Here is a 25,201-nt window from a genome sequence, read left to right as displayed (position 1 = left end):
GATGGCATGTCATGTATGAACAAAACCATATAGGATTAGTTTAAAATTGTTTTCATGATAAACCACTTCAAAACCTTTTTTCCTCTCAGTATTTTAGATAGGGACAATTTTGTACTTTTTGGCTATGAAGGTTATTTTCCAAATTTCTTTGAGCCACATACTTATACAGTTAAAACATTGATGTGGCAAACATTTAAACATATACTTATTTTTGCCTAGTGACAAAATACCTTATATACTGACTAAAAGAGTAAAAGCATTTACAAGATTTGGGCCTTATTTGGATTTCTGGAAATCTTTTTACACTCCTCCAAACACTTCGAGCAACCTTTTTATTGAGCAAACTATGCCTGCAAGGCTACAAAGGAAACCCAAAGTAAAAACAGAGATATCTGCACATTTCTCTAAGAAGGATAGTTTTTCCCATTTAAGTTTTAAATGGAAGAGGGAAGGAAGAAGAAAAGTCATAGCAGCACCTGTTACACTGCCTGTTAAACCCATCAACACGGCAAAATGTGGTACGAACATGGCCATCAGCAGAGTTAACAGGAGAAACGAGCCTCTTACACCCAGAGAAAATAGCGGAGATCTGTATTTGGAATGGTTTTCTCTAGAAATACAAGCATACACAATTTCTGTGGCTGCAAAAAAGGGCAAAGGGTAAGAAAGAAGAGCCTTGGCTAAGAGACACAAATTCACTAGGGTTTCAAGAAATGATGGCAGGTTGTCAGTAATAATTTCCTTTGTCTCTTCACCCCAGGTCAAGAATGCTGTCAGTGCAAAGGTTGTTTTCAAGACACAAGCAAAAAGGTGAGTCCAATTCAGCATACAACTAAATTCCCCTGGGTTTTTCATGTTACCTTCAAGTGTGGGAAGAAATATTTGTGAAGTGTAACTGAAAATGATCAGCCCTACAGAGACCAGGAAGTCCTCAAACTCAACAGAGAGTCTGAATTTTGCCCAGGACCACTGATGTATTTGTGTGAGACAGTAAGTCATTACTACAAGTATTATAATGAAATGGACCAGGGAGCAAAGCTGGCTGAGTTTGGAAACAATTTTGAGCGTTTTGATAAATACACAAGGCAACAGTGTAACAAATGCAATTACAGACCAAGTTTTCTCAGTTACTGGTACATATGGAAAACTATATGACAGCAAGTTCGCGCTGACAACCAGATACAAAATACATGTCATGATCAGTTCCATCACCTGGGTTACATTGACAACTATGCCACCTAGTTTGGGAGGTAGCCTTTTGCAGCAGGCATTTGCAATACCTTCATTTGTGTCTCTCACTCTTATCAGTTGCCCATCTTCATTTTCTTCATACAGGCAAGAGATCAGAATCTTGCCTGTGTAACAGCATAGTGCTGCAGCCAAGATAATAAGAAACAGGCCACTGTATCCACTGTGGAGAAGAGCATATGGCAATCCTAGGACAAATATTCCCTGAAGAAGAGAAAGAAAAGATAGCACAAAATCTCTGAAGCAGAATGTTTACTAGAAGGCACACTCCCAAACCTGACCTCCACTGAAAATTGCTTTTACCTAACTGCATGGTGGAAGTACTGCTACATACAGCTAAGTAAGTAACAATCATAAGGAATGTGTTTATTAATGATAAATGAAATTATCATGAAAAAGGACTGTTCCTATAAACCCACTTATAATGATAAGCTAGGAAAAAGAGAATGTGACTGAATGATATAGTTAGGTTCCTAGTTAATATTTAACACTGGTGCGATTAGAAGCACAATTTAGAAGGTTCATAGGCAGTTATTCAGTCAACATGCATATTAATGAAACAGGTTCAATATCCATAAAATTAAGCAACTGTAGCAGCATTTGTACAAGTTTCATTCAAATAAAAAATAGTATTTGTCCTATTTTCAACAGGGATAGAGATAGTTTTCTTCCTAGTAGCTGGTGCGGAGCTGTGTTTTGGCTTTAGTCTGAGAACAATGCTGATAACACACCCATGTTTTAGCTGTTGCTAAGAGGTGCTTACTCTGATCAAGGAGTTCTCAGTCTCGTGCTCTGTCAGTGAGAAGGAGCATGGAAAGTTGGGAGGAAGCAGAGACAGGTCACCTGACCCAAACTAGCCACAGGGATATTCCATACCACCGCACATGATGCCCAGTATATAAACTGGGGGCAGTGGGCCAGAAGCCTCCAATTGGTGCTTGGGAATGAGATGGGTATCCATCAGTAGGTGGTGAGCAAGTGTATAGTGCATCACTTGTGTTCCCTGAATTTTGTTCCTGATTCTCTCTTTTTCCTATATTATTGTTGTTATTGTTGTTGTTACTATGATTAAACTATTCTTATCCTGACCCATGGGTTTTATCTTTTTCCGATCTCCTCCCCATCCCACTGAGGGGGGAGGAGTGAGCGGCTGCATGGTACTTAGTTGCTGGCTGGAGTCAAACTACAACAGCACTGTTGATAAATCCAGTAATGACAGTTGTCTTCTGTCTAAAAATTTTTAACAGACCTCTGGAAAAAAATTGCCATTAGAATGATGTCACAGTTTGTGTTTCTTCTGCAGTTTCTGTATGCCGCATGCAGCCTTTGCTCTTCTTAAGTACATTGCTAAGGTGATTCTTCTCACAGCTGAGATTCTGGACTGTAAAAACTTATTTAGGTGTTTAAAAATACATATAAAACATCTAGACATAATTTTCACTAAACAGTTTCTGAAACAGGATTATACTTATTATACCCAGTAAAAAAAAAAAAGGCATTTTAGTTTCACAGAACACTGTGTATTTCTTTGCGTATTTTTTTCCCTCTTTCTTCTCTATATTTAAGGACAAATGACACTTTTATGTGGTTTCATTTCCATCAGCACAAGAGCAACAAAACTCTTGAACAATAGCTATTCATAAAAAGATAGAATTTAAGAAAGATGCTTCTGTAACATTTCTCTTTTTGTGTTACAGAACTGAAATTAAGCAATACAAATTAATAAGACTGGTCAGGTTATGTTTTGGTTTTGGTGACTGAAGAAAGGTAGGGTGGAAACAAAATAGAGTTAACCAGTTCTACAGAAATTTTAACCTCAATATTTCTTACAGCACCAATTACATGATGAAATATGAGCATTTGTGCTCATGTTCGCTATTCCAGCCTGACAGATGACTTGATTTGGATCAAAACCATCCAAACTCTCTTTTTTTCTGGCCAGACCTGAGCAACCCCATCTCCTCTGCAAAACCCAAGACTCCCTGACAGAAACAGGCTCCCTCACAGAAGGGGCAACATACTCTTCTCCAACTTCCTGAGTGGGTAGTGCCACTGACTGTTTTCAGGAGCCCAAGCAGAAAAGGTGAGTTTAATGGTCTAAATCTTCACTGAAGAATTTTCCATCCACAATTGTGGATATGAGGCCATGCAGCAAACAAGTGTTTTAGGCACGCCTCTGTCTTTGGTGTTTTCTGTCATCTAACCCAGGTTTTATATCAGACAGACAGTTTCTGTGAGGGCAGTCTAGCAGCCCAGCTATGGTGGGGCTCATCAAGAAGAAGGTGTTTGTCTTAGCTTTGTAGGGCTTATAGCTAGCACCCCACTTCTAAATGATACAAGGAATCCCAGGCCTGACCCATAAGGAGGGCTCTGAAAAGAAGCAATTTTTCAAACACTAGATAATCATTGATATGTAGAAAGTATTACCCTATTCTTCCAGCCACAGAATAGCAGTGCTTTCCAGGCAGATTGTGGGATGAGCATCAGTCAGAAAAGAAAGATTAGAAATCCTTAAATTAAAACAGTATTTTTTTCTTGAAGTCAGTGAGAAAAATGGAGTGCCCATTACATGAACGAGCAGCATTGCCTGTTTCATCCAGGCTTCACTGTAGATACAGATACCTTTAGCTTTCAGCTGAATTAGAGCTGGAAGAATCATACTACATCCATGCTCTAGTATATTTTGATCAAAAAGTCTATGCCTTTATGTACTGAAGAAAAGTACCTGGGTTATTATTACTGATATAATAATGAAGATACTGATTAGATATCTTTTTTTGGTTGTTTTCAAGGACTTCATTTACAGAAATACTTTTCCAGCAGGTCACAGTCACAGGTGCCATTTCATTTAGGAGCTGGGATATTTAACTACACAGCTTGAATCACCCAAATCTCCCCACTCCAATTGCTCAGGTCCACTCCAATGCAGGTCTCATGACCCAATTAGCTTGCAGAGTAATTAGCATTTCTTTTGACATGAACTTCATAGAAGTGTTCAAAATTCAACCTTTCTGCCATCTAACAATCTACTTTGTTAAAAAGACAAGATATGTGGCTGTATCCAGACTGCAGGTAGCATACATGTGGCAGTAGCTTTTGATATCATGCCATTTTTAATCATGATTTTAACTGACTGACCTAAAGAACAGAACATGATTTATTTCCTATGAAAACATTTTTTGGAAAACATTTACATAACAGACTGAGTTTAAAAGCATCACAAATAAAACAAGTCTATGAAAGAATCAGGAAGATAAAAGCCACAGAGTAATCTTCCATATTAACATAAGAACAGTGTTATTTTCTCAATTTCTTGCAGGTTGTAGCAAGCTTCTGTTATTTGCTCCGTACTCATAGCATTATTATTTTTCCCCTTAACCTGCATTTAGGAGTTCAAACAGTATCTCTTGACCCAAAGGGTCACTCTATAATTAAACCGTAGCTAAGTGTCAGCATAGGCCTTATCCATACAGTGGCTTACTCCCCTGCTGAATTTAGTCTATTAATGTTTATAAGACTACCCTCAACCTAAATTAAAGCATAAGTCTCATAGAGACAATATCACAGACAGCCATTTACAGTCCTCCCCACAGGTGTCTGCTTTTTCGTGCTTAATTTTCAGTTTAATCAGACCATAACACAATTCTAACATGTCCTTACTGTTGTTTATATCATATAATTTTATTTGGTACCTAACACAGACTATGGGATGATAGAGGTGGGGTTTTGGGGGCTGGTTTGAGGTTTTTTTTTCTTGTCTCCTAAATTCAGACCTTATTAAAGAAACCCATTTTTGCACTGTATATTTTCTTTCTTAAAATTATGGATGAGTGACTGCCAATTTCAAAGTTTAGTTTAGAATTTTTAAATTGAACCATTCTACAAAAATTGTAAGGTTTCTTTTCAGCTAATATATTTGACATAATTTTCCCAGAGTTTGTAATCTTTAGCTTTCAGTTAAAAATAGAAACTGAACAGTGGACGTAACTGGTTTTTGAAGCTTTTTCGGATACAGAGCATGGTTAGTAGAGAGAAATTGTAGAACTCTGAATACGCCATGTATGTAGTGACAAAATTACAGTGCTTTTCCTGCCTTGCCAGAAATGTTTTTTTTTTTTCCATATTAAAAAAAAAAAGGTAAAAAAAAAAAAAAAAGTATTAGCACGTATTAGCATGTTAGATTTCTACAAAATAGCTCAAAGTTAGTGGTGGCCATCAGAACTCAAAGAACAAAAGACCCTTTGTCAGATTTCAAAACACATTTGGGATTTGATCTTCTTTTCTTATCTTTCCAAAAGCAATACTTTATGTTTGGACCATTTCCTGAACATCACCAAATGTAAGTATTTTAGTTTCAAAGAAAAAACTACCTTTAATAAGCACTTATTTTGATGTTAATATGACACAATACAGGCATCAAGCTGTGTTCTATGGTTTAAAGCTGCTCAGCAACCTTAGAACATTGCTTAAATTGATTTATCTCTGGAAAATACGTCCTCCATAAAGAAATCCTTTCATGGATGCTGCTGAAAGTAGCATTTGTGCCCCTCTCATGAGGAGCGACTGTATAGAGAATGTAGATGGAGCAAGTAAAAAATTCACCAATTCTTTCCTAGTGGAAGAACGACACCAGTAATTCCCCCATCATTTGTGAATGCATATTTGGTCCAGCCTGTCTGCAGCACTTGCTCTTATTGAGTCTTCTGATCATGTAGTCTCATGTCCAAATTGTGGCACAGACAGCCTTAGCTGTGAGGCATCAATTAAAAATAAGCAGCAAAAGGAATTGTTTCTTAAATTGTCTCATAGCCTTAGTGTTCTGTATGAGAACTGATCCTGTCTGACTGGTTTTATTTCAACCATTCTAATGCAAAGTCAAATATTTCAGCTCTAAATACACTGTTTACAGATGATCTATTGTCCTGGGTTCAGCAGTAGCAGTCATTTTTCTCCTTAGTAGCTCGTGCAGTGCTGTGTTTTTGACTTTCATCCTGGAACAACCCTGATAACATCGATGCTTTTAGTTGTTGCTAAGTAATGCTTACTCCGAACAAGGACTTTCTCAGTCTCATGCTTTGCTGGGGACTGGGAGGAAGCAGAGACAGGACACCTAATCCAAACTAACCAAAGAGGCTTTCCATACCACAGCACATCATGCCCAGTTATAAACTGGGGCAGTTACCTGGAAGGACTAGATTGCTGCTCGAGTGTGGATGGATATTGGCTGGGGGGTGGTGAGCGGCTGTATTCTCTTCCCTTGTTATTTCCCTTATCATTATTATTATTGGTGGTAGCAGCAGTGATTTGTGTTATATCTTAGTTACTGGACTGTTCTTATCTCAACCCGTGGGAGTTACATTCTTTTGATTCTCCTCCCTATCCCTTCAGGAGCAGGGGAGGAAGTAGACAGGGAGTGAGTGAGCGGCTGCACGGTTCTGAGTTGCTGGCTGGGCTTAAACCACGGCATCTGTTTACAAAAAGACCAGCATGGGAAAATAGCAATCACACAGTTGGCTACAGGGGATTTTTTTAAACACTCCTTTATCACAGTTCAGCTTGAGAAGTATATTATTTGCCATCACTCCATCCATCCACATATATGGAGGGACCCCCAGGCTTTCCCAGCAGGCTGTATCTTCCTTTGTCTTCAAAGACATTTGCAAGACATGAGTATTTTACCTCTAGACTAAGGATGGAAGCAGACTGTTCTTTGTCAATGAGTGGATACATGTGCTTGTGTGGAGGTGCTTGTCAAACATCCAGAGTAATCTTCAACATAGGCAGCTCGGCCTAGGAAGAAGAAAGGGATGAGGGCTGAAGTGGTGACTAGGTTTTTTAAGAAATGTCAAGGACAACTGCAGAAAGGGCATGTAAGGAAAGGTCAGTCTCAGTTAGAAGCTATTTATTATCCTTGTCAAAATACCCCCAGCAGAAACCGCCAAGTACAGCAGCTACCACCAGAAATTACCAATCCACCTATAATACAAAGCAAACAGATCAGGATTTCAAAATTACATCTGCACATTAAAACATTTTGGCATTTGTTAATGGTTTGACTGTAATATTTGAACTACAGGGGAGTGTTTCCCACACTAGCAAGGCTGGCTGCCTGTTTAAAAACACTAGATATCTGGATTAGTGTAGAATGCAAGAAGTGGGCCTTCTGCCATAATGTCTTTGCCACTACTTTACCTGAGGACAAGCACCTCCCCAGGGAATAAAATGTGTTTAGAAAAATGCATAAATTAGCACTTCCAAACACTCTGAGATTATATAAAAATTCCTTAATGTTCAGTTTTAAGACTTCTTAGTACCAGGTAAAAAGCTTCATTTATAGGCTGTTTTAACCTGTAATATGAGACTTTGGAAAACAAAGCAGATTGAAAGGTAATTAAAAAATAAAGATCAAATCATAGTCAGAGTTGAGACATTCCAAAAGACAATAAAATAAAATTAAGTAAAAAGCAATACTAAAAAAAAAAAAAAGAAAAACATTTCACCTTAAGACTTTCTCAGATGGGAAAATAAGAAATTAAGAAGAATTTAACTGAAAATTATACAGTTAGTACAGCTCTCCTATATGCAGAACACATGCTAATATGCAAGACTGCCGAATAAGGTCTGATTGCTTTTCTCACCATCTGTAGTTACTCTACTGGAACAGTTCATTTAAGCCTAACTGTTTTCCCAACTATATATTGGATTCCCTGCATGAACATGGGTTAAGCATATAAACTATACCAGAATTCCTCCTTCATGAATCTTCTTGGAAGAGTAGGGAGATAAATTCAAGAACCCTGCTTGTACACTTCTACAAAATAATTTTGTTGTTTAGCATTTCTTATAATTTAAAATAAATAGTTTTCTTGAACTGATGCAGGTCTGTGTTGGTGTAGTATTTATGTGAAGATACAATTTTACCATCACTAGATTAAAAATACATCAAATCCCTTAATCTTATGTAACAATAACATAACTACTTGCTTACTGACCTCCATGGTGTTTTTCCCTTCTCAGACATCCCTGTGATCAATGCTGATTTTGTATCTATATTCTTCCAGATTACTATTGACTACATTGAATAACACTGGAGCAGATGCCAATTATTCTACTAGATAACCTGCTAACCTTAGCAGAAACTAATTCCTTTGACAATAGAAACATGTTGACAGTTACTTTTTGGGGATCTGTAACTTAGGCAGTTGATAATCATTTAAGATGTATTCTATTGTTACACTATTTTAAAATCAGAATGTTGTGTATTAATGTGTCAAAATTCCTTTAAAAAGCTTAAATATATTATCTTTCACTGCCTATATTACAATCTCATCAAAGAATTATGTCAAGTGTGTTTACTAAGGATTATAAGGACTCTTTCTCCAAACCCATAATGATTTGCATTAATTATAGTCCTACCTTTTTATTCTGTATCAATTGAAGTCTATATTAACAATCACATTCTTTTTTTAGGATTGTTGCCAGGTTCCACTAGTTAGGATCGAACTGGCTTTTAAAATATTGTAATGATATCCATAGTCTTCTGAATATTCCACGTGTAATAATGGTTGAATAAGAGTATTATCCGGTCAGGTGTAACTTTTGTTACACCTCCCAAGTGCAAACTTTCTGGGCATTCTGCTCTCAAAATATTAATGAGATAAATTTTAACATCAATTTTAAATAGTAACTGTAGTTATCCAGTAGTTAAATCTCCAAGTCCAAGCTTGGAAAAAATAGGCACCTCAATTTACATCTCCCACCTATATTAAGATAGGTTGTTAGCACAGCTGAGACAAATTTCCTGTCAGATATGCCCGTTTCTTTTTCTGGGCAAGAGAATATGTACACAATGTATTGTAGTTAACTTTTAAATGTCTCATGCAGAATAGCATGATTCCCATCCTGAAAAATTAAAAAATGACGTATTGCAATCCTGTACGAATTTCTACAGAGAATACTTATGAAGTTGCATCTTTTTTTCAGAGCTAAGAACAATTTTAAATCCTTCTACTGATAATGTAGGAAATAAGTGTATCAAAATTCAGTGAGAGAACTTAGAGAAGTGGAAGGTGATCTTACAGTAGAAAATCTGATTTTTTCCCACTCTCACATCCACATACTCAACAGCACTGTGGTGTATGTCCTAGTGGCTTGGTGAGAACCACTTATATGCACCAAGGAGGACAAGACATGTTGGCAGTCAAGGGCTCACCATGTCTGTATTGTTCATCTTGACTAGTGATGACCAACGGATTTTGTATTTGCCTTCTATAATATTCTGGAATGGATTCAGGTTTGGATCTTTTTCTCATATTTTTTCTCATCCCTCATAAATATTAGGCAAAATACCTGAGTTTCACAACACTGTTGTTTTCCTTATCAGCATGTATTACAGATACTGTCCTCTACTTCATTCCCGTAACACTTACTTATATACAGGTCAGTTTTAATACCTTCCCATTTGAAGGAAATCACATACATGGTGTTCTGTAGCAGGTAATGCATATGTTCGCTTTTAACTTTATTCTACTGTTTCTCCTAGTGCTTTTAGACAAGTATAGACAGTCACATATAGAGGCACACTATTCCATTCATATTTAATTTATACAACTATTAGTATTTCTGTTTCAAAATTTTACACTAAACCTACCTAGTTTGGTTTTTTTTTTCCCTAATGCCTAAAAATTGTTTTCTTACTGTCTTAGTCCCTGTGAGATGTGTCTTTTTCCCTAGTGTCTTTTGCTTCCTTTAGCTCTTTGCTATGCTTCATAATTTATAATTTACAATTTTTACTCTCACCCTCTTTTTCTCCCTTTCCCTATTTTTGTAAATTTATTTTAATTGATATACTCACTTTACACCTGAAGTAGGAGGGCTTGTATCACACAAGCATACTATTTCTTAATTATGAGATGTGGCTTCTGGACATCTCATAAATTCTTGTTAAACAACTTTCAAATTGCTTTCACAATTGGCTGTCTATATTTATTCTTCCTAAACAATTATCTTTCATAATTTTTTCCTGGTTTGTAAAACTCTCTCTTTTTGAAGTACGAAGTATATATATTATTGTTCTCTGTTTTCTTATAATGAATGTAATTAGATCCACTGGTCTGTTCATCTTCATTCAATGCAATGAGGCTCAGAATAGGACTACTTTATGCTAGGTTCAATACCTTTTGTGTTAGATAATTATCATCTATAATTTTTAGAAACTCTAATGATGTTTTACTACAGACTGCACACAAAGTCCAGTATAGATCTTTAAAACCAAAGCCAACAAGAGAAATGCAATTTTTTTTGTTGACAATAGCTCAAACTCAGATAAACATCTGTCTAACATAGAGTGCCACCTTCACTTCCTTTACTTACTCTTTTTCTGTAAACCTGCTTCAACTAATTATTATTAATTTCCGGTCATGTATATCATCCCACCATGTACTTGCAATATCAGTTATATCCTATTTCTTCTGAGCAGTGAGAATTTCTGGTTCCCTAGATGGCTACCCAAACTCCTGGCACTGCTCTACAGGAACCAGGAAGAGAATTCATCTGCTTTCCCACTTGCTTCATGTTTTTTTTTTCACAACTCAGCTGAGTTTGAATTCAAAAATACTACAAGCTGTTCTGTGGAAAACTTCAAATATTGTCCATGGCCTGTAGGACCTCAGCAGCAGATCGATCTCTTTGAATGTCTCTTTCAATGTCAGTGAAAATTCTTCCTTTAACGTCAGGGATGGCTGGATTAGACCCCAGCAATCTTGTTTTTCATGATTTTTCTTATTCTTTCTCTCTGCCAATGCCAACCTGGTTTAGCTGCAGGGAGGAAAGTGGCTAAGGAATTTATTCTGTGATTAATGCCTGCAATCACCTTATATACCAAAAGAAAAGTGTTTTTATGTCAATCCTTCTAGTCTCATAAGCAGAATACATGGCAAATAGACTGCTCAGGAGATGTTGTGATAAGATAAGCAAGTAAAGAAGTTGCATGGGCTGCTCTGCAAAATGAATGTGTCCATTTGACTGACAGAAGCCACTCATTTTATTCTCCTTTTAGTGATCAGATTAGTCTTAAAAATCTCCTACAGATCAGGAAAGGGAAGAGAGAAAAGAAATTATCTCAACAAAAAAGGAATTGCTCTATGGAGTGTGACAGCTGATCCTGTTGGCTTTTCTATTGGTTTAAATATTTGTTCTAAAACCAAAATAATATGCTTGATACTTAATTCTGCATGGTTTGATGGAAAATGTTAGTTTGCATAAATCCAGAGCTGTCTGCAATAATGCATTAAATCACACAAAGTAAATCTCCCAAGCAAATTACCTTTTAAGAAAACATATTTTGCTTGGTCCCAGAGGAGAAAGCAGGCTTTGGTGAACGAATGAGGGTTTTTATTATGTGTTATGTAGTTGAGAGGAAAAATAGATAAAAAAAGTAAGGCAGTCTGAACAAACAAAACATTTTGAAAGCTATAATGGTAAGCAACATGGAATCACTGGCTGCTTATTTATTTCTCACATTATAGCTCATCACACATTCTCAGGTTTTCACCTGAAGGCAGGCAAGTGCTCAAAACATCCAGTACAGCCACATGCAAATGAGTTTCCATGAAAAAGTGGTCAAATACCTTGAGGGGAGGGAGAAAGGAAACTTTGAGAGACTAGAAGCAAAGCAGCGAGGAGCCAAAGAACTTCATTTGAGTGTGAACTGACATAACAAAAGGAAGAGTTGAAGTGCATAGAAAGTTCAAACCTTCTGGCTGGAAGAAAGCATTTAGCTTGTTAGGAGTTGTTCTTGAATGCTGCCTATATGGGACAAGCCACAGTTCTTGTTACTTTTGACAAGTAAGGCTGAAAAAGAAATGGATAAAAAACCCAAACCCATATTACAAAGAACTTTGCCCTGGAATAAATCTTATGCACCTCTGAGAGTTGAAAAAGAAGACAGGTTACATCTTCTGGAAGCTGTGTTATATTTTGTGAAAACTGGCACAGGATTTGTCATGACTACATGCTGAATAAAAGGTGACTGAATCCTCCCATGGCTAATATTATCCTGTTCTGTCTTCAGCACAAACCCAGACACTGATTTTAGGTGGACTTTTCCTCAAGCAATAATGGCTCCCAGAGCACATTATATAAAGGGGAAATTTGTCTTAGAGAACTGCCTGGAGAGAATACAGTTAATAGCCTGGATGAAAGACATAAATAGTGGTATACTATTTTTCTTTTTTGGTCTCTAGGAATCAGTAAACTGATACTGAGTACCACAGTATATTCTGAAATACATGAGAAAAGATGCTGTCTTACAATTAGGCTGGGTATAGACAGCAAAACTCTACTGTCTTTCCTCTCCTAATCTGAGTCAAACTTCAGTGGCACCCCTGGAGGCTTCTGCCCTTAGGATAAAAGATGCAGAAACTGATTTTTATGGCTGATATTTCAACATGCACAGATAAAGATGAAGTTGAGGTAGCAAATGAATTCCCATAATTGAGGTGTCTCCTATAATGACGTTAAAGATCACATCATTCTTAAAATTCAACAAAGTAGAATAATTATCATAATTTTAAGTAGATTAGACAAACATTCCCAAATATGTATAATAAAGAGAAAAACTGAAGATCAGAAAAGAAATGTGACTGTGTTTTCTGGCATTCCCTGAGTAGTGAGCATAAAAGCAAAGCTATTTAAGCTCTTCTTTAACAAAAAATAAATTGTGAATGTAGTATATAGTTATGCATTGTGAAACCAGGCATATGGCATATAAAATGCATGCTGAAGATGCCTTTTTGAGGTCTCCAGATGTAAAATACTTGAAGTATTATTACTTGAGGAGGTATTTCTCATTCTGTTTGTACACACTGTGACACAGAGATTCTTGACCTCTACTGGTGCAGGAACAGAAGTACTGGAGTTATGAAGTAAGTCATATTCCTTTTCTGTGGGTTTTGGTTTCATTTTGTTTGGTGTTTTGGTTTGGCTTGTTTGGTTTTTTTTTTTAATTTTCTTTTTCTTTTCCTCCCTTTTTAAAATGTATTTTCTTGGTCTGCAGCCACACTGGAAAGACTTCCAGACAGGAAGGATGCTGTCTGGAAACAAACAAACTCTTTGGACTAACAAACTGGGGACCTTGATTATTCTCACCTTTCAAATAAAAAAAATCTATTCATGAATAGAGAGAAACCCACTTATTTCATTATTAAAACAAAGCCAGTTTAGTGATTGCTGTAAAAGTTTGTGCATTTTTCAAATCGTGGTTTTTTTTTTTTTTTTTTCCTTAACCTATCCATTCTAACAGTGCAGGGAAAACTCAGCTCTATTGGATTTCTCCTTTGGTCATACTTCAGTGTTGCGAGCTGTAGTGATTTCGTGTTTGAGAGATGTATTTTAAGGCTGCATCTATTTTCTGTTCCTTTCTTCTGAATAATTTTCATTTCTCACATTCAGATTTTTAGGCCAAATCCTGATTTATTCATGAGGTGAAATAAATGGTTTTTAGGTGAAAACTCAATGACTACTACTAAAGTTACCAAAGTGACTGCTTGTTTTGCTCTCTTGTACCCAGGGAAATGATCACTTCTTAACATCTATGAATTGGATTAATCTCACCAAACTTCTTTTATTTAAACCAAACATTTAATGAATGAATACACAGAGTAACAGAAAAGACATACATGACCAATCTACCTTGCTTTGGTGCATCCTTATTAGGAATGGGATTCTTAACTTCACCTATCTAAATACAGCAAAAAAATAAAGCTAATCTGCTACATCTGGAAAAGTAGTTACTGGGAAACGATGAGTAGAAAGAGGATCAGTGGAGGACTATTCATTCCAGCAGTATAGGGCATTTATTTTAGGATTTCTGAATCTCCATCAGACATGTCTATCACTCTGTGTCATCTGTAGAGTCAGATGAATTCCTTTATGAAGGCTGTGAGAGTGTGAGGTGCCCTGGAAAAACGAAGAGCAGCAAGCTGGGTAACTCAGTAATGTGATTGCACCATGGGAGCCAGGAACAGGGTGAAAAGGTGTCACCAGGTAAACTGGGGAATACTAGAATATCAGGCTATGAAACATATGAGGTAGAAACAAGGGATAGGAGAATACGACGAGCAAGAGGCTTTGAGGAAGAATAACAGGATTTCAGAAATGTCTAACTGTATGCATAAGTAGAAAGCTAGAAGGAAAGTATGCATTATGCAGCTGATTATCCTTTCTGATTGGAAAAGGAAACTTTCAGGGGTGGAATGGCAGCTGCTCACAATTTAGGAGACACTAAAGAGTTTCTCAAATCCCACCAAGCAGCAGAGGGAAGCCTACATTTTTCTTCAGGTATATTATTTTTAACTTGAGATGACAACAAACAAAAGTACAAAAGGAAGAGCTCTGAGAGCAGCTGGCTTCCCAGCAAAAGTGAAAAAACTCAGCAGGCAAGCAGAAGCAACAAGAGCAGGAGTGGAGAATTCATTTTAAACTCCAGATCCCAATTAAATCTTAGAAGAAGATTTTTAAATCCCTTAAGGGAAGGTGGCTGAGGAGATGTCATTTGAAGTTGCAGAAATCATGCAGACAGCATGATTTCTCTCTGACAAGAGAATGGCTTTAAAATGTGGTGAGATAGAACTGACCTCAGTGCCAGCTTCTAAGTAAAATACAAACACTAAAATAGAGAACTAACAGTCATTATAAGCAACAAAATAAGATCACTTCTTATAAAGAAGATAAATTTGTTACAAAAGAAAACTATCTTACATCACATTCTTATGCCCAGATTCACATTTTTCCAAGGCTCAGTAGAATGAACTATTAATAGTTTCTGAAATACCCAGTTTTAATTTGAAATAATCAAACTACAATGGGTTTTAAAAAGGGAAAAAAAAAAAGCCATGTGTATAGGGGAGAAACTAAACTAGCCTGAATCAAACATGTTTCTAGAGGGGAAAACAGCAGTAAAAAGCCCTGTACAGTAAAGGCAAAGGCTGAAGCTACCATTGCTACTGATAACATAAAACAACCAAAACACTGCTTGCTCTAGGGACCTATAAAACATAATCTACTGGTGCTGTTATTTGTGTCAGTTCAAGAAATGGACTGAGAGAAATCAAAATGTATAGCAGAGTATGTGTATATGAGCTGAAGTGAATGTTTATTCTGACTCCTATGTTTACATTTTAAAAAGAAAATATTAAATTTGATTTTTTTTTTTTGTTAGCTATTTAGTGAACTCAGTATTGTACATATGGCAAAACTAGTGCCACTGGCCAAGATTACAGAGAAACATTGCCTTCTAAGAAACGTGGTGTATGTGGGGAGAAGAGGGAGAACACATGCAAATAGAGGTCAATATCTTTTATACAGCTTTCAGCAAAATATTTTATACAGCTTACTGTGATAAAACTGGGTTATAATATATCATCTTCAGTACCATACGTAATCAGTGTTTAGGGCTTTCTATTTTCCCAGGTATCTCCATTTGCTCATTCAGACAGAGCTTGTGCCATTTCAGTGAATCTCATGCTGTCAGGAATTATACACATGGAAGTAAACTCTAGATTAACCATCTATGAGTTTTATAGAAGAAGCTTTGCCATTGGAAAGTCTGTTACAGAAACATTACTATTTCTGATTCTATCAGTACATTATAATAATTCAGATGTCCTTACTTTCAGCACTGAATTCTCATATACACCTGCAGATGTTGAGTCTTATTTCCTTCATACCTGTCAACCTTTATTTCTTCATGAAACCTAAGGATCACTCTTTCTTTTTATGAAAAAAAAAAAAAAAAAAGAGCTCCTGTCTGAAAATTTGCTAATGGAAGTGAAGGAAGTTTATAAAAAGGAATACTGACAAAATATTTTACTTTCTGCTGCCTGTCACTATGTTCTTGCTGTCTTGGGAGGGTTGGGAGAAATTATATGTCTAAATGCAGTTTATTAAAGCAAATTTACTGAGGTTACACACCTCATAAATTTAAGAATAGAGACACAAAGAACACTTTAAAGAAGAATATTTTCCATCAGTGATAGCTGGTTAATGGTACAGCTGGTATAGCCTCTGCTATACAGAGGCACAAGTGTACAAATTATCTCAGCCAGAGAAGGGTGATAAATAATTATAATAGGTAATTTGGGCTTTGTTTTGAAACACAACTGTCAAACATACCAACACAACAATAAAGTGAGCAGATAGATACAGAAGTTCAGAGTTGACTAATAATAGTGGTTTTAAATCCCATGTGACCTGCCATGGATTAAAAAAGGAGAAATTATACCATCTGTTTTCATTCAGGTTGTTAAAGGTGATCTCAGGGATTGATGAGACCAAAAACCATGGTAGATTAATTTATTTTAGTGCAGCGGGAACATACACCAGCTATTCCTCTCACCTGAGGGAGCCAGAGATCCTTGTTCTGCAACAAGTGAGAGCACATTAGATTTTCCCATGGAATAAAGTGATCATCGTTTTCAAGCGGCTGACAGGCACTTGATTGATCCTGTTTGGCAACATTTACTATTTCAAAGGGTATAATTTTCACAATGCTATTATCCATTTATCTTTGATATAATGGTTATGTCATTCTCTTTGTTGACCATCAGGATTTTTAAGATGGAATGACCATTTTAATGGTTGAATATTCTAAAAGTACTCTTTTCACATTTGTCTGTTGATTTATCTTGTGATCAGCCCCTACAATGGGTCTCAATAGCAAGGGGAACCCATTCTATACAGAAAAAAAATAAAGGAAATTGAATGAAATGTCAAACTGGTGTATCACAGGCCACCTTTGAACAATCATTTTGACCATTTTGTAAAGAGTTTCTGCAAAATAGAAACAAATTGTTTTCATTATTGGAGCTCCTGGAAGTCCTTGATTGGAATCCCATTCTGTAGGGCACTGTGCAAGTGATGGTCTCTCCTCCAAAGAATTAAAAATCTACAGTTAAGATAACAGGAAACAAATACAGGCAGACAGCAGACTCAAAAAAAACCTGAGTCAAGAGAGTAAATGGTGGTTTCAAAGTAGCTTGTAACTGTGAAATTTTCAGCAAAATTTCTAAGAGATTGAGAGGAGTGCAAATAAATTTCTTTATATATGTTCATAGGAATGCTTGTTTAAATATTTAATAAATTGTCAATGTTAGTTGTAGCTGGAAGAACAGAGATCAGAGTTGATAGATGAAGAAAGCTAAATTGTAGATTGTTTAAAAAAAAAAGATTAGTAGCTTACATTTGATCTGAAGGTTGAAGTGGTGCTTGCAAGAGCTGGTGGACACATGAGCTATAGAACTGCAGGTGGGTGTGCACCGGGCGAGCTTGGCAAGGTCAGGGAGGAGTGTGATATTGTGACCTAGATGGGAAATTATTAGAGCTCAGATGGGACTTTTAAGCTCATGGGTAGGAAAATTAGACTATGTATTAGTGAGGTTTTACAGTAAAAATTGGTGGAAGGGGGATATAGTCTGAGTGTGAGAATTTATAGGGTCCTGACTGAAAGATGATGCTAGGTGATAGGCCTGCATAGCAGCATGGACGAAAGATATTCACAAGTGGTAAAGAATGATATGGGGAGATGGAAGACAAGCTCTGTTTAGGTGCTTCCACTGACTGTGGAACAGACGTACCAATATTTTATGTGGGCAGCAGGGGGATCCAAACAAGATGTGAACTTGAGTTGGCCCAGGAAAACACACTCTGCTGTCATTGCACACTGCTGCAGGTAGTGAATGGTGTGGTGTCTATCAATCAGCAATGTCTGTAGCAGGCCTCAGAGCCTGAATATGCTGCAAGTGATGACCTCAGGGAGGAAGGCATAAGGCAGAAGTTCAGGAGAGACCACCAGCATTTGTTTTGTTCCTCATTATGGACAACAGCATAGAGCACAGGAAGCTGGTTGTGACCTTGTGTATTAATTAATACTTTTCCTTATGAAAAATTCTTGCAATGAAAAATACAAATATTGGGGTGTTGCATGCGTGTGCTTGTAGTTATCTACCTACCAAGGCAAAAGGTTTTTTTAGACAAAACACCCCCAGGGCAAGCCATCTCCTGGATGATTTGAAGGTTTCCTAACGATGAGAGAAAAAGAGGTCTGGGGGGTGGATGCACAGTGTTCAGTTTTCTAAAGTGTTACTTGCATATACCATTTATTTTATATATGTCATGAGAGAAATGCAAAGTGACACACCCTTTTTGCAAATATATGTTAATGTGCCTGTGAATAATACCTCTGTCACTCGGTAGGGTGTTTATTAAGCTGATAGTAGTTGGCCTTTTTTATGTTCAAAATATTTGTGGGAAAAAGAAAATTGATCAAAAACTTTTTTATGTTCAAAAGCCTATTTTTATGTTCAAGAATGTAATTAAAATATTCCTATTAAAATATTTCAAGGTCCTCTTGTAACTCTCTTGCAACTCATCTGTTAGGAAATGTTGGGCCCATAGTGTGGGTAAACATAATCTAAGGACTGCTTTAACCTCTAAAAGTTTTTAATAAGTCATTTTAACACCTAGAAGGCTGCAAGAATTGCACTGTTTTGATCCGTTACTTGTGTAACCCATGTACCTGTTTCTGGGATGCTTCAGGAGCTAGAATGGTGCTCTCTGAACCAATTGTCCATATACTGGCATTGTCTGTATGTCCAGGGAATAATTTGTGAAGTAGTTATATTATATCACAGCTCCTACTTTCTGGCAAATCTGACACAGAGGGGCTATGGAAAACTGATTTGCCACTCCTAACATTTCCATAATTGTTACAGTAGAATATGCTGATGTAAATCCATTCAATGCTCCCTCCATCTGTTCATTGCCCGGATGATGTGACAAGCAACATAAAATGCAAAACCTACAAAACAGCAACTTAAATCCCATGAGAACAATCCAAATATCTCTTCCTGGAACAAGAATCAAATTTTAGATGAGCCACCTCTCTATGTTTAGGAGTTCTGGCTTCATAATATTTTTAGTGTCTGCAGCTGACCAAGGGAAATGTAGACCGATATAGTGCATTCTCTGAGATTTATGGGAATGGTAGTTACTTTTGTAACTCAAAATCAGTCCACTGCACAGTGCTTCTGTGTCAAATAAAGAGATTTCTGTGTAGTAGATATAATTTTGTTGTTGCAGGATAACACATTTTTGTCATAAAGCTTCTGTGATAAAAAGTAGGGTTGGGAATAGAGAGAATATATATCCTGTATGCAGTCTTTTCTGTGCTATATGAAAATGTGCATAAAACTAAAGAATTCTGAGCTGAAATAAAAGGTTACATGAAGTAGTGATGTATGTCCATAATCTTTCTTTTCCTTCAAGAGAAAATCCAAAGAGAAAATCAAGCCACACACATTAGCAACAGAGTTTTCTTCCCTAAAATACATCTTCTATCAAATGCATCTCATCATGGTGACTTTCTATCATAGGAAAAAGGGCTCTGAGAGTCTAGATGACTCTCACTAGGCTCTAGACATTTTTTTTGGTCTCCAGTTGTGGCTATGTGGGTTTGTGGTTGCAAACCTATGAAAAATAAATTTGGCCTGTACTGCAGATGCATTTCCACTAAAATCACATTAATTGGCACTTTTACGTGCACCACAGTAGTCCTGCAGTCTTGGAGTTTTACTTGTGCTGTGATTATTTGGACTAGCTCCATTTGGAAACTTGAATTACTTACTGGTTTGAGGTTAGGCACTAGTATTGGTCATCTCCCTTTAATTTTCAATACTACCTCTTGACATGAAATGCAGAAGTTTGTTTCCCTCAGACATTTTAGTCTCTAAAATTTAGTTCACTGTATGACTTTAGCTTCAGAGTATAATTCGAGGAACTTACTGCTTTGGGCACCAGAAGGGATTGACCTTTGTTCTCAGGTCTGAAAAATAAATACTTAAGATCAAGTACTACAGTCAAGATCTAAGTGTCTGTTTAGTTAAATGTGACTAAATTATTCAAGGCTGAGGATGAGAAGATTTGTATTGCTGTACATCTAATGACCTGATGGAGAAAACATTTCGCTTTCTAAGCACAAAAGCGTGTACATATATATATTTAGAAAATCCTTAAATATCTTGTCAGTAAAGCTTAATGGGAGGGCTGTTTAGCCACCTAAAAAATATGTTTGCTTTTATATCTTCAGGGGCATATCTGCTAATTCTGTTTCTCAACATGACTGTGTTTTCCACTTAAATCTTTGGGAATTACGGATACTCAAAACTCTAAAGATTCAATCTATATTAGAGAGTTGAAGGCAGGTCACTCAGAGGAAACATCATAGAAAAATAAATATTAACTATGAGATATTCTCAAGTGAATCTTTTAGGAGTTGCATAAACAAAAATGAGCCAAATTGGAACCCATTATGGAAATGTATCCAGCACACCGTGAAGTATATACAGATATACACTTTTGGTTTTAAAAATGGTGATTATTGAAGTGTTGAGTCTTTCCTAAACTAATGTACAGTATACAGAAAAAAAATATAATGAGCATATTTATAATCACTACTGTAAGAATTATCAATTTATTATTGACACAATTTAAAATAATTATTAGTAATAGTAATTGCATTATTGTTATTCCTAGAAGCATTCACAATAGACAAGCACCCTATTGTGTTATTCTGATCATGGAACAATAAAATTGCCCCTGCCATAGGTATTTCTAATTTTGTACAACCTAATCTCTGTAAACAGGAGACAAAATGTGACTACACTGTGTATCAGATGCACATTCAGTATGCTTTGATGCATCATGTTCTACCAAGCATCCAGGGAAGAAATATATGCTTGTATTACACTGTATTTTAAAGATTGTATATGCATCACAATAACAAACGTGTGGAGACAGTGTTCTCACAGGAGAATGGATAATTGGTACCTAAACTGAATAATCCTGAAAGATACAGCAAGGCCGTGAGAGGCCTGAGGAAGCTTAAGCAAGCAAGATAAGAAGAAGCTGCAGTTCACTGAGTTAATGAGAACTGTGGACTGTTGGCAAGCTTTTGAGGTCAAGTTTTCACACCTGTGCTTAACCAATTATGTGTTAGTCGCTAAGGGTCTTCAAGACATGTATCCAATCATAATATGCCAAATCACTGTAAGTGCCTTTAAGAAATGGTATATAAGGAGTTAAAGCTTTGTAATAAATTGGCATTTGCTGATCACATTGATTGCTCCTGCGTTGTCCGTGACTCCAGCATCGACACAAAAGCACTTTGGAGCTGCCTGATAAAGTGGTTGATGTTTTTGCACTTTTAAACTTATTTGTGCTCCTGAGACCTATGTGGAGATAGACTCACAGTGGTGCAAATTACAGTTATGCCGAGTTGAAGAATATTTCACTTATTGCCATTATTTCACTTCTTCCCTTTGTCTGTCTTGGTTTTTCTCCATTCTTTGTTGTCTTCTACTCCTTCTTGATACTCTAGACTGAATGCCTTTTTCTCTCACTTTTGCTTTCTTTTTCTTGCACAAATATTCTCCATTCTGTTTGCAACAATCCTCCTACATGTAGCTGGCAAATAAATAGATTTTATTGTCCTTTGGTTCTGCTGTGAAATGCTGTGCCATTAGAATTTAACTATCTTCTTCCTTTGTGACTGTTGTTTTGCTCATCTATCCAGCACTACTCTACAAGTTAGCACAATTCTTCTTTTGCCTTTTACTGCTATATACAAACAAATGAAACTTGCATCACTCTGCCAGATGATGCCATTCATGTTCCCTTTTGAATCAACTCAGCTTTATGATCTCTGTCCTTACCTAGATTAACTGGATACAGGTTTTCATTTGCCTGTACAGTGTTGGAATATGAAGCATGCTTCCCTGGAAACTTTAAATGTCTGAAGCAATCATTTACACTTACAGCATTGTCACCAAAAGGGCATGTATTTTCAGTTGAAGTTAAAACCAAAATAAAAATCTCTACCTGCTTGTTTGAAAATATTTGCATTTAAAACACTCTAAGAAAAGCCTTGTATTTCATTTCAGAGACCAAAATTAATTTGTTCCTATAAGAAATCTGGATTGCGATAGAATCTCACTTTCAGACTAATTGTATTCACCAGAATAACAGTTTAGAACACTTCAGAATTCTGCCGAAATATTTACCTCTAATTGCCATGCAAAACACTTCTGCTGTTTCCGCTGGGTAGGGCAAAAAGAACTGCCATTTTAGCACAGATTCTCCTCACCAGTCAAGAACGTTTGGACTGTTTTAATCATTCTGTTCACAACTCTGACTTTCTCCTCAAAGCTATTCATAGAAATTTCTTCAAACTGTTATTTTTTCCTGACAGATGCCCATTCAATATTCTCTCCTCTCTCCTCCTCTCCCCCCTTTCCCCTTCCCTTTCTCTGCTCTCTAGCCTTGGTCCTAAACCAAATGACAAGGTATTTGGAAATAGGAAAAATACATACATGTGTACATACGTGTACATATTCACATACTTGCTTACTCACATATGTCCCTGGTTTCACAATGTGTTGTTGGGACACTTCAGTTGTACTGTTAATGAAACTGAAGCTCCTGTCCTCAGACTGCTGTAGGAGAAAAATTCCTAAGCTGTAGCCAACTGCTTTTTTAATGCTCATTTCTAAACTATTGCACCAAATGAGATCCAATAGCAGTATGCAACACACATCATGCTGACAATTTTTACTAAGACTATAGTTACTGATCTGTTTGGATAATTTAGCTTGAATTTGTCCTGGTTTTAAAAAGTCAAATGTACGTTTGATTATGTTTTTACTGTCTACTTTTAACTGGAAGCTATAATATTAATAATTAATAGCAATTGTGTACATAACGACATTCAGGAATTTTTAGGCACTTTGATGTTTTTACAGAGGCATTATTACTTTTTTCTTTCAGAAAGAAAAACAATAGGTGAGAGAGAACGTGACTTGCCAAAAGGTCATACTGCAAATATTGACAAAATTGACTTCTAGAATGAAATCTTGGCTTTGGTGAAATCAAAGGCAAAGCTCAGAGAGACAACAGTGGGCTCTCATCCCAGACTCCTGTCCTGACTAGATGCTGCTGAGAAAGACTGAAGATAAAATGTGTTACTAGAATGTAGTTGGGGTATTTTAGGACTTCACGCTTTTATTCACAGCTGAACACTTTCTGAGTATGATATATTACTGTGCCCTGTTATTGCACTGGCTCTCATGTGGTAGAGCTCATGTTTGAAAATAGAGCTGGGTTAGAAATGTGTCCTTTTTCTCCTCCTTTGCAGAGCTGAGGGATGAACTGGATACATAAACAAATGTTTATCAGCATAATCACAGACTTGTGTGACACTGGAAAAGTTATTTTTCTGTAATTAAAGTGGGATAAAAAGTTGTCGTGGTTTAAGCCCAGCTGGAAACTCAGCACCATGCAGCCACTCGCACACACTCCCCTCCAGGTAGGATAGGGAGGAGAATTGAAAGAATGTAAATCCCACAGGTTGAGATAAGAACAGTTTAATTACTAAAGTACAATATAATATTACTACTAATAATAAAAATGATAAGGGAAGTAACAAGGGAAGAGAATATGAAACTAAAAGGGGAAAAAAAACCAATAAACCCAAGTCATGCACGACACAATTGCTCACCACCTGCTGACCTATATTCAGCCCAACCTGAGCAGTGATATGTCCCTTCTGGGTGCCTCCCCCAGTTTATATACTGGGCGTGATGTGCTGTGGTATGGAATAGCCCTTTGGCTAGTTTGGGTCAGGTGTCCTATCTCTGCTCCCTCCTGGTTGCCTGTGCCCCTCCTCACTGACAGAACATGAGAGACTGAAAAGTCCTTGATCAGGGTAAGCATTACTTAGCAACAACTAAAACATTGGTGTGTTATCAGCATTGTTCTCAGACTAAAGCTAAAACAAAGCACTGCACCAGTTACTGGGAAGGACAAAAAATAACTGCTACAGCTGAAACCAGGATGAAAGTATTTAAGTAACAGTTACTGGGACTAGACGTGTCTGTGGATACTGCTTTTTTCTACCATGTCAGACAGAAAGCTAGTGGTAATCATAGAATTATTTAAGGAAATGAATCATGAGAAGTGATAAAAAGAATCTGAAATGTTTAATGCTAAATTTAAGGATACAGAAAGATACTAAAACTCCATATAGAATGCTGGGACCAAATGCTGTCAGTCTTTTCAACCTGACTATTTAACATTGACAAGTATTATCACACTTCTCATGCTTCATGCTCCAATTTAAATCTAGCCTAACTTACATGTCAGTAAATATATGTCTGACGTCAGTCTGGATCTTAGTATCCTCTTTTTATTAGATATTTACCTCACATTTCTATCAAACATCTCTATCACCTCATTCAAATATACTTACTAAAGATAACATCTGCACTTCCACAACAGATGCCATCATCACCATTTCATTTTCACTTGGTGTAAATATTTTTTATACTTTAGCTAACATATCCTTTTCCCTTCGAAAGTTTTCCCTTTGAAACTTTGATTTTTTTTTTTTAGAGTGCTAATCTTTCTTCACAAGATTCTGCCTAGCAGAATCTTTCTGCACAAGATTAGCAGAATCTTGTGCAGAAAGGTTGAAATATGTTAGTGATAGATCTAAAGAAACCTTTTAGAATATTGGAAAATGATGGTACAGTTAAGAAAAATAAAGCAGGCTAAATGATGACCAGGTTTTTCAAATGTGGTTGTAATGAGTGGGGAAGTAAAAGGTTACCTGAATGGCATTCGTTACATTCCATCCTGCTTCCCAGCTGGTGATCAGTTTGACTTGGGCATGTGGCAGGGGAGCTGGGGACTTGTATTCTGGATCCTGGTGGCAAATGTCAAGCTCAAAGTTCACAGGTCCATCTGGTTCCTCTCTCTCCTTGCTGAGAGCTCTGTTCAGTTCATCTCTACTAGCAAAATTCACATGCTCTTCATCGATGTCTAGACAGCTGTCCCATCTCACCAT

The 25,201-nt window shown here is 36.7% G+C and overlaps 1 protein-coding gene across 1 annotated transcript; it reads right to left on the bottom strand.

The window, feature by feature from the left end:
* On the bottom strand, nt 1-25,201 carry LOC133225729 (vesicular inhibitory amino acid transporter-like). The gene is made up of 2 exons (XM_061378457.1): nt 24,965-25,201; nt 1-1,452 (listed from the first exon to the last, which is right to left on the bottom strand). Exons 1-2 carry the CDS (start codon nt 25,199-25,201, stop codon nt 301-303), a joined length of 1,389 nt encoding a protein of 462 aa, XP_061234441.1. The 3' UTR covers nt 1-300.

Source organism: Neopsephotus bourkii, unplaced genomic scaffold (genome assembly GCF_033783945.1).
Source record: "Neopsephotus bourkii isolate Nb327-2 ecotype Australia unplaced genomic scaffold, CSIRO-AGI_Nbou_v1 NB_1765, whole genome shotgun sequence".
In the NCBI taxonomy this organism is placed as follows: Eukaryota; Metazoa; Chordata; class Aves; order Psittaciformes; family Psittacidae; genus Neopsephotus; species Neopsephotus bourkii.
Note: the sequence above shows the minus strand (reverse complement) of the source record. Positions and strands in the feature narration are given on the sequence as shown.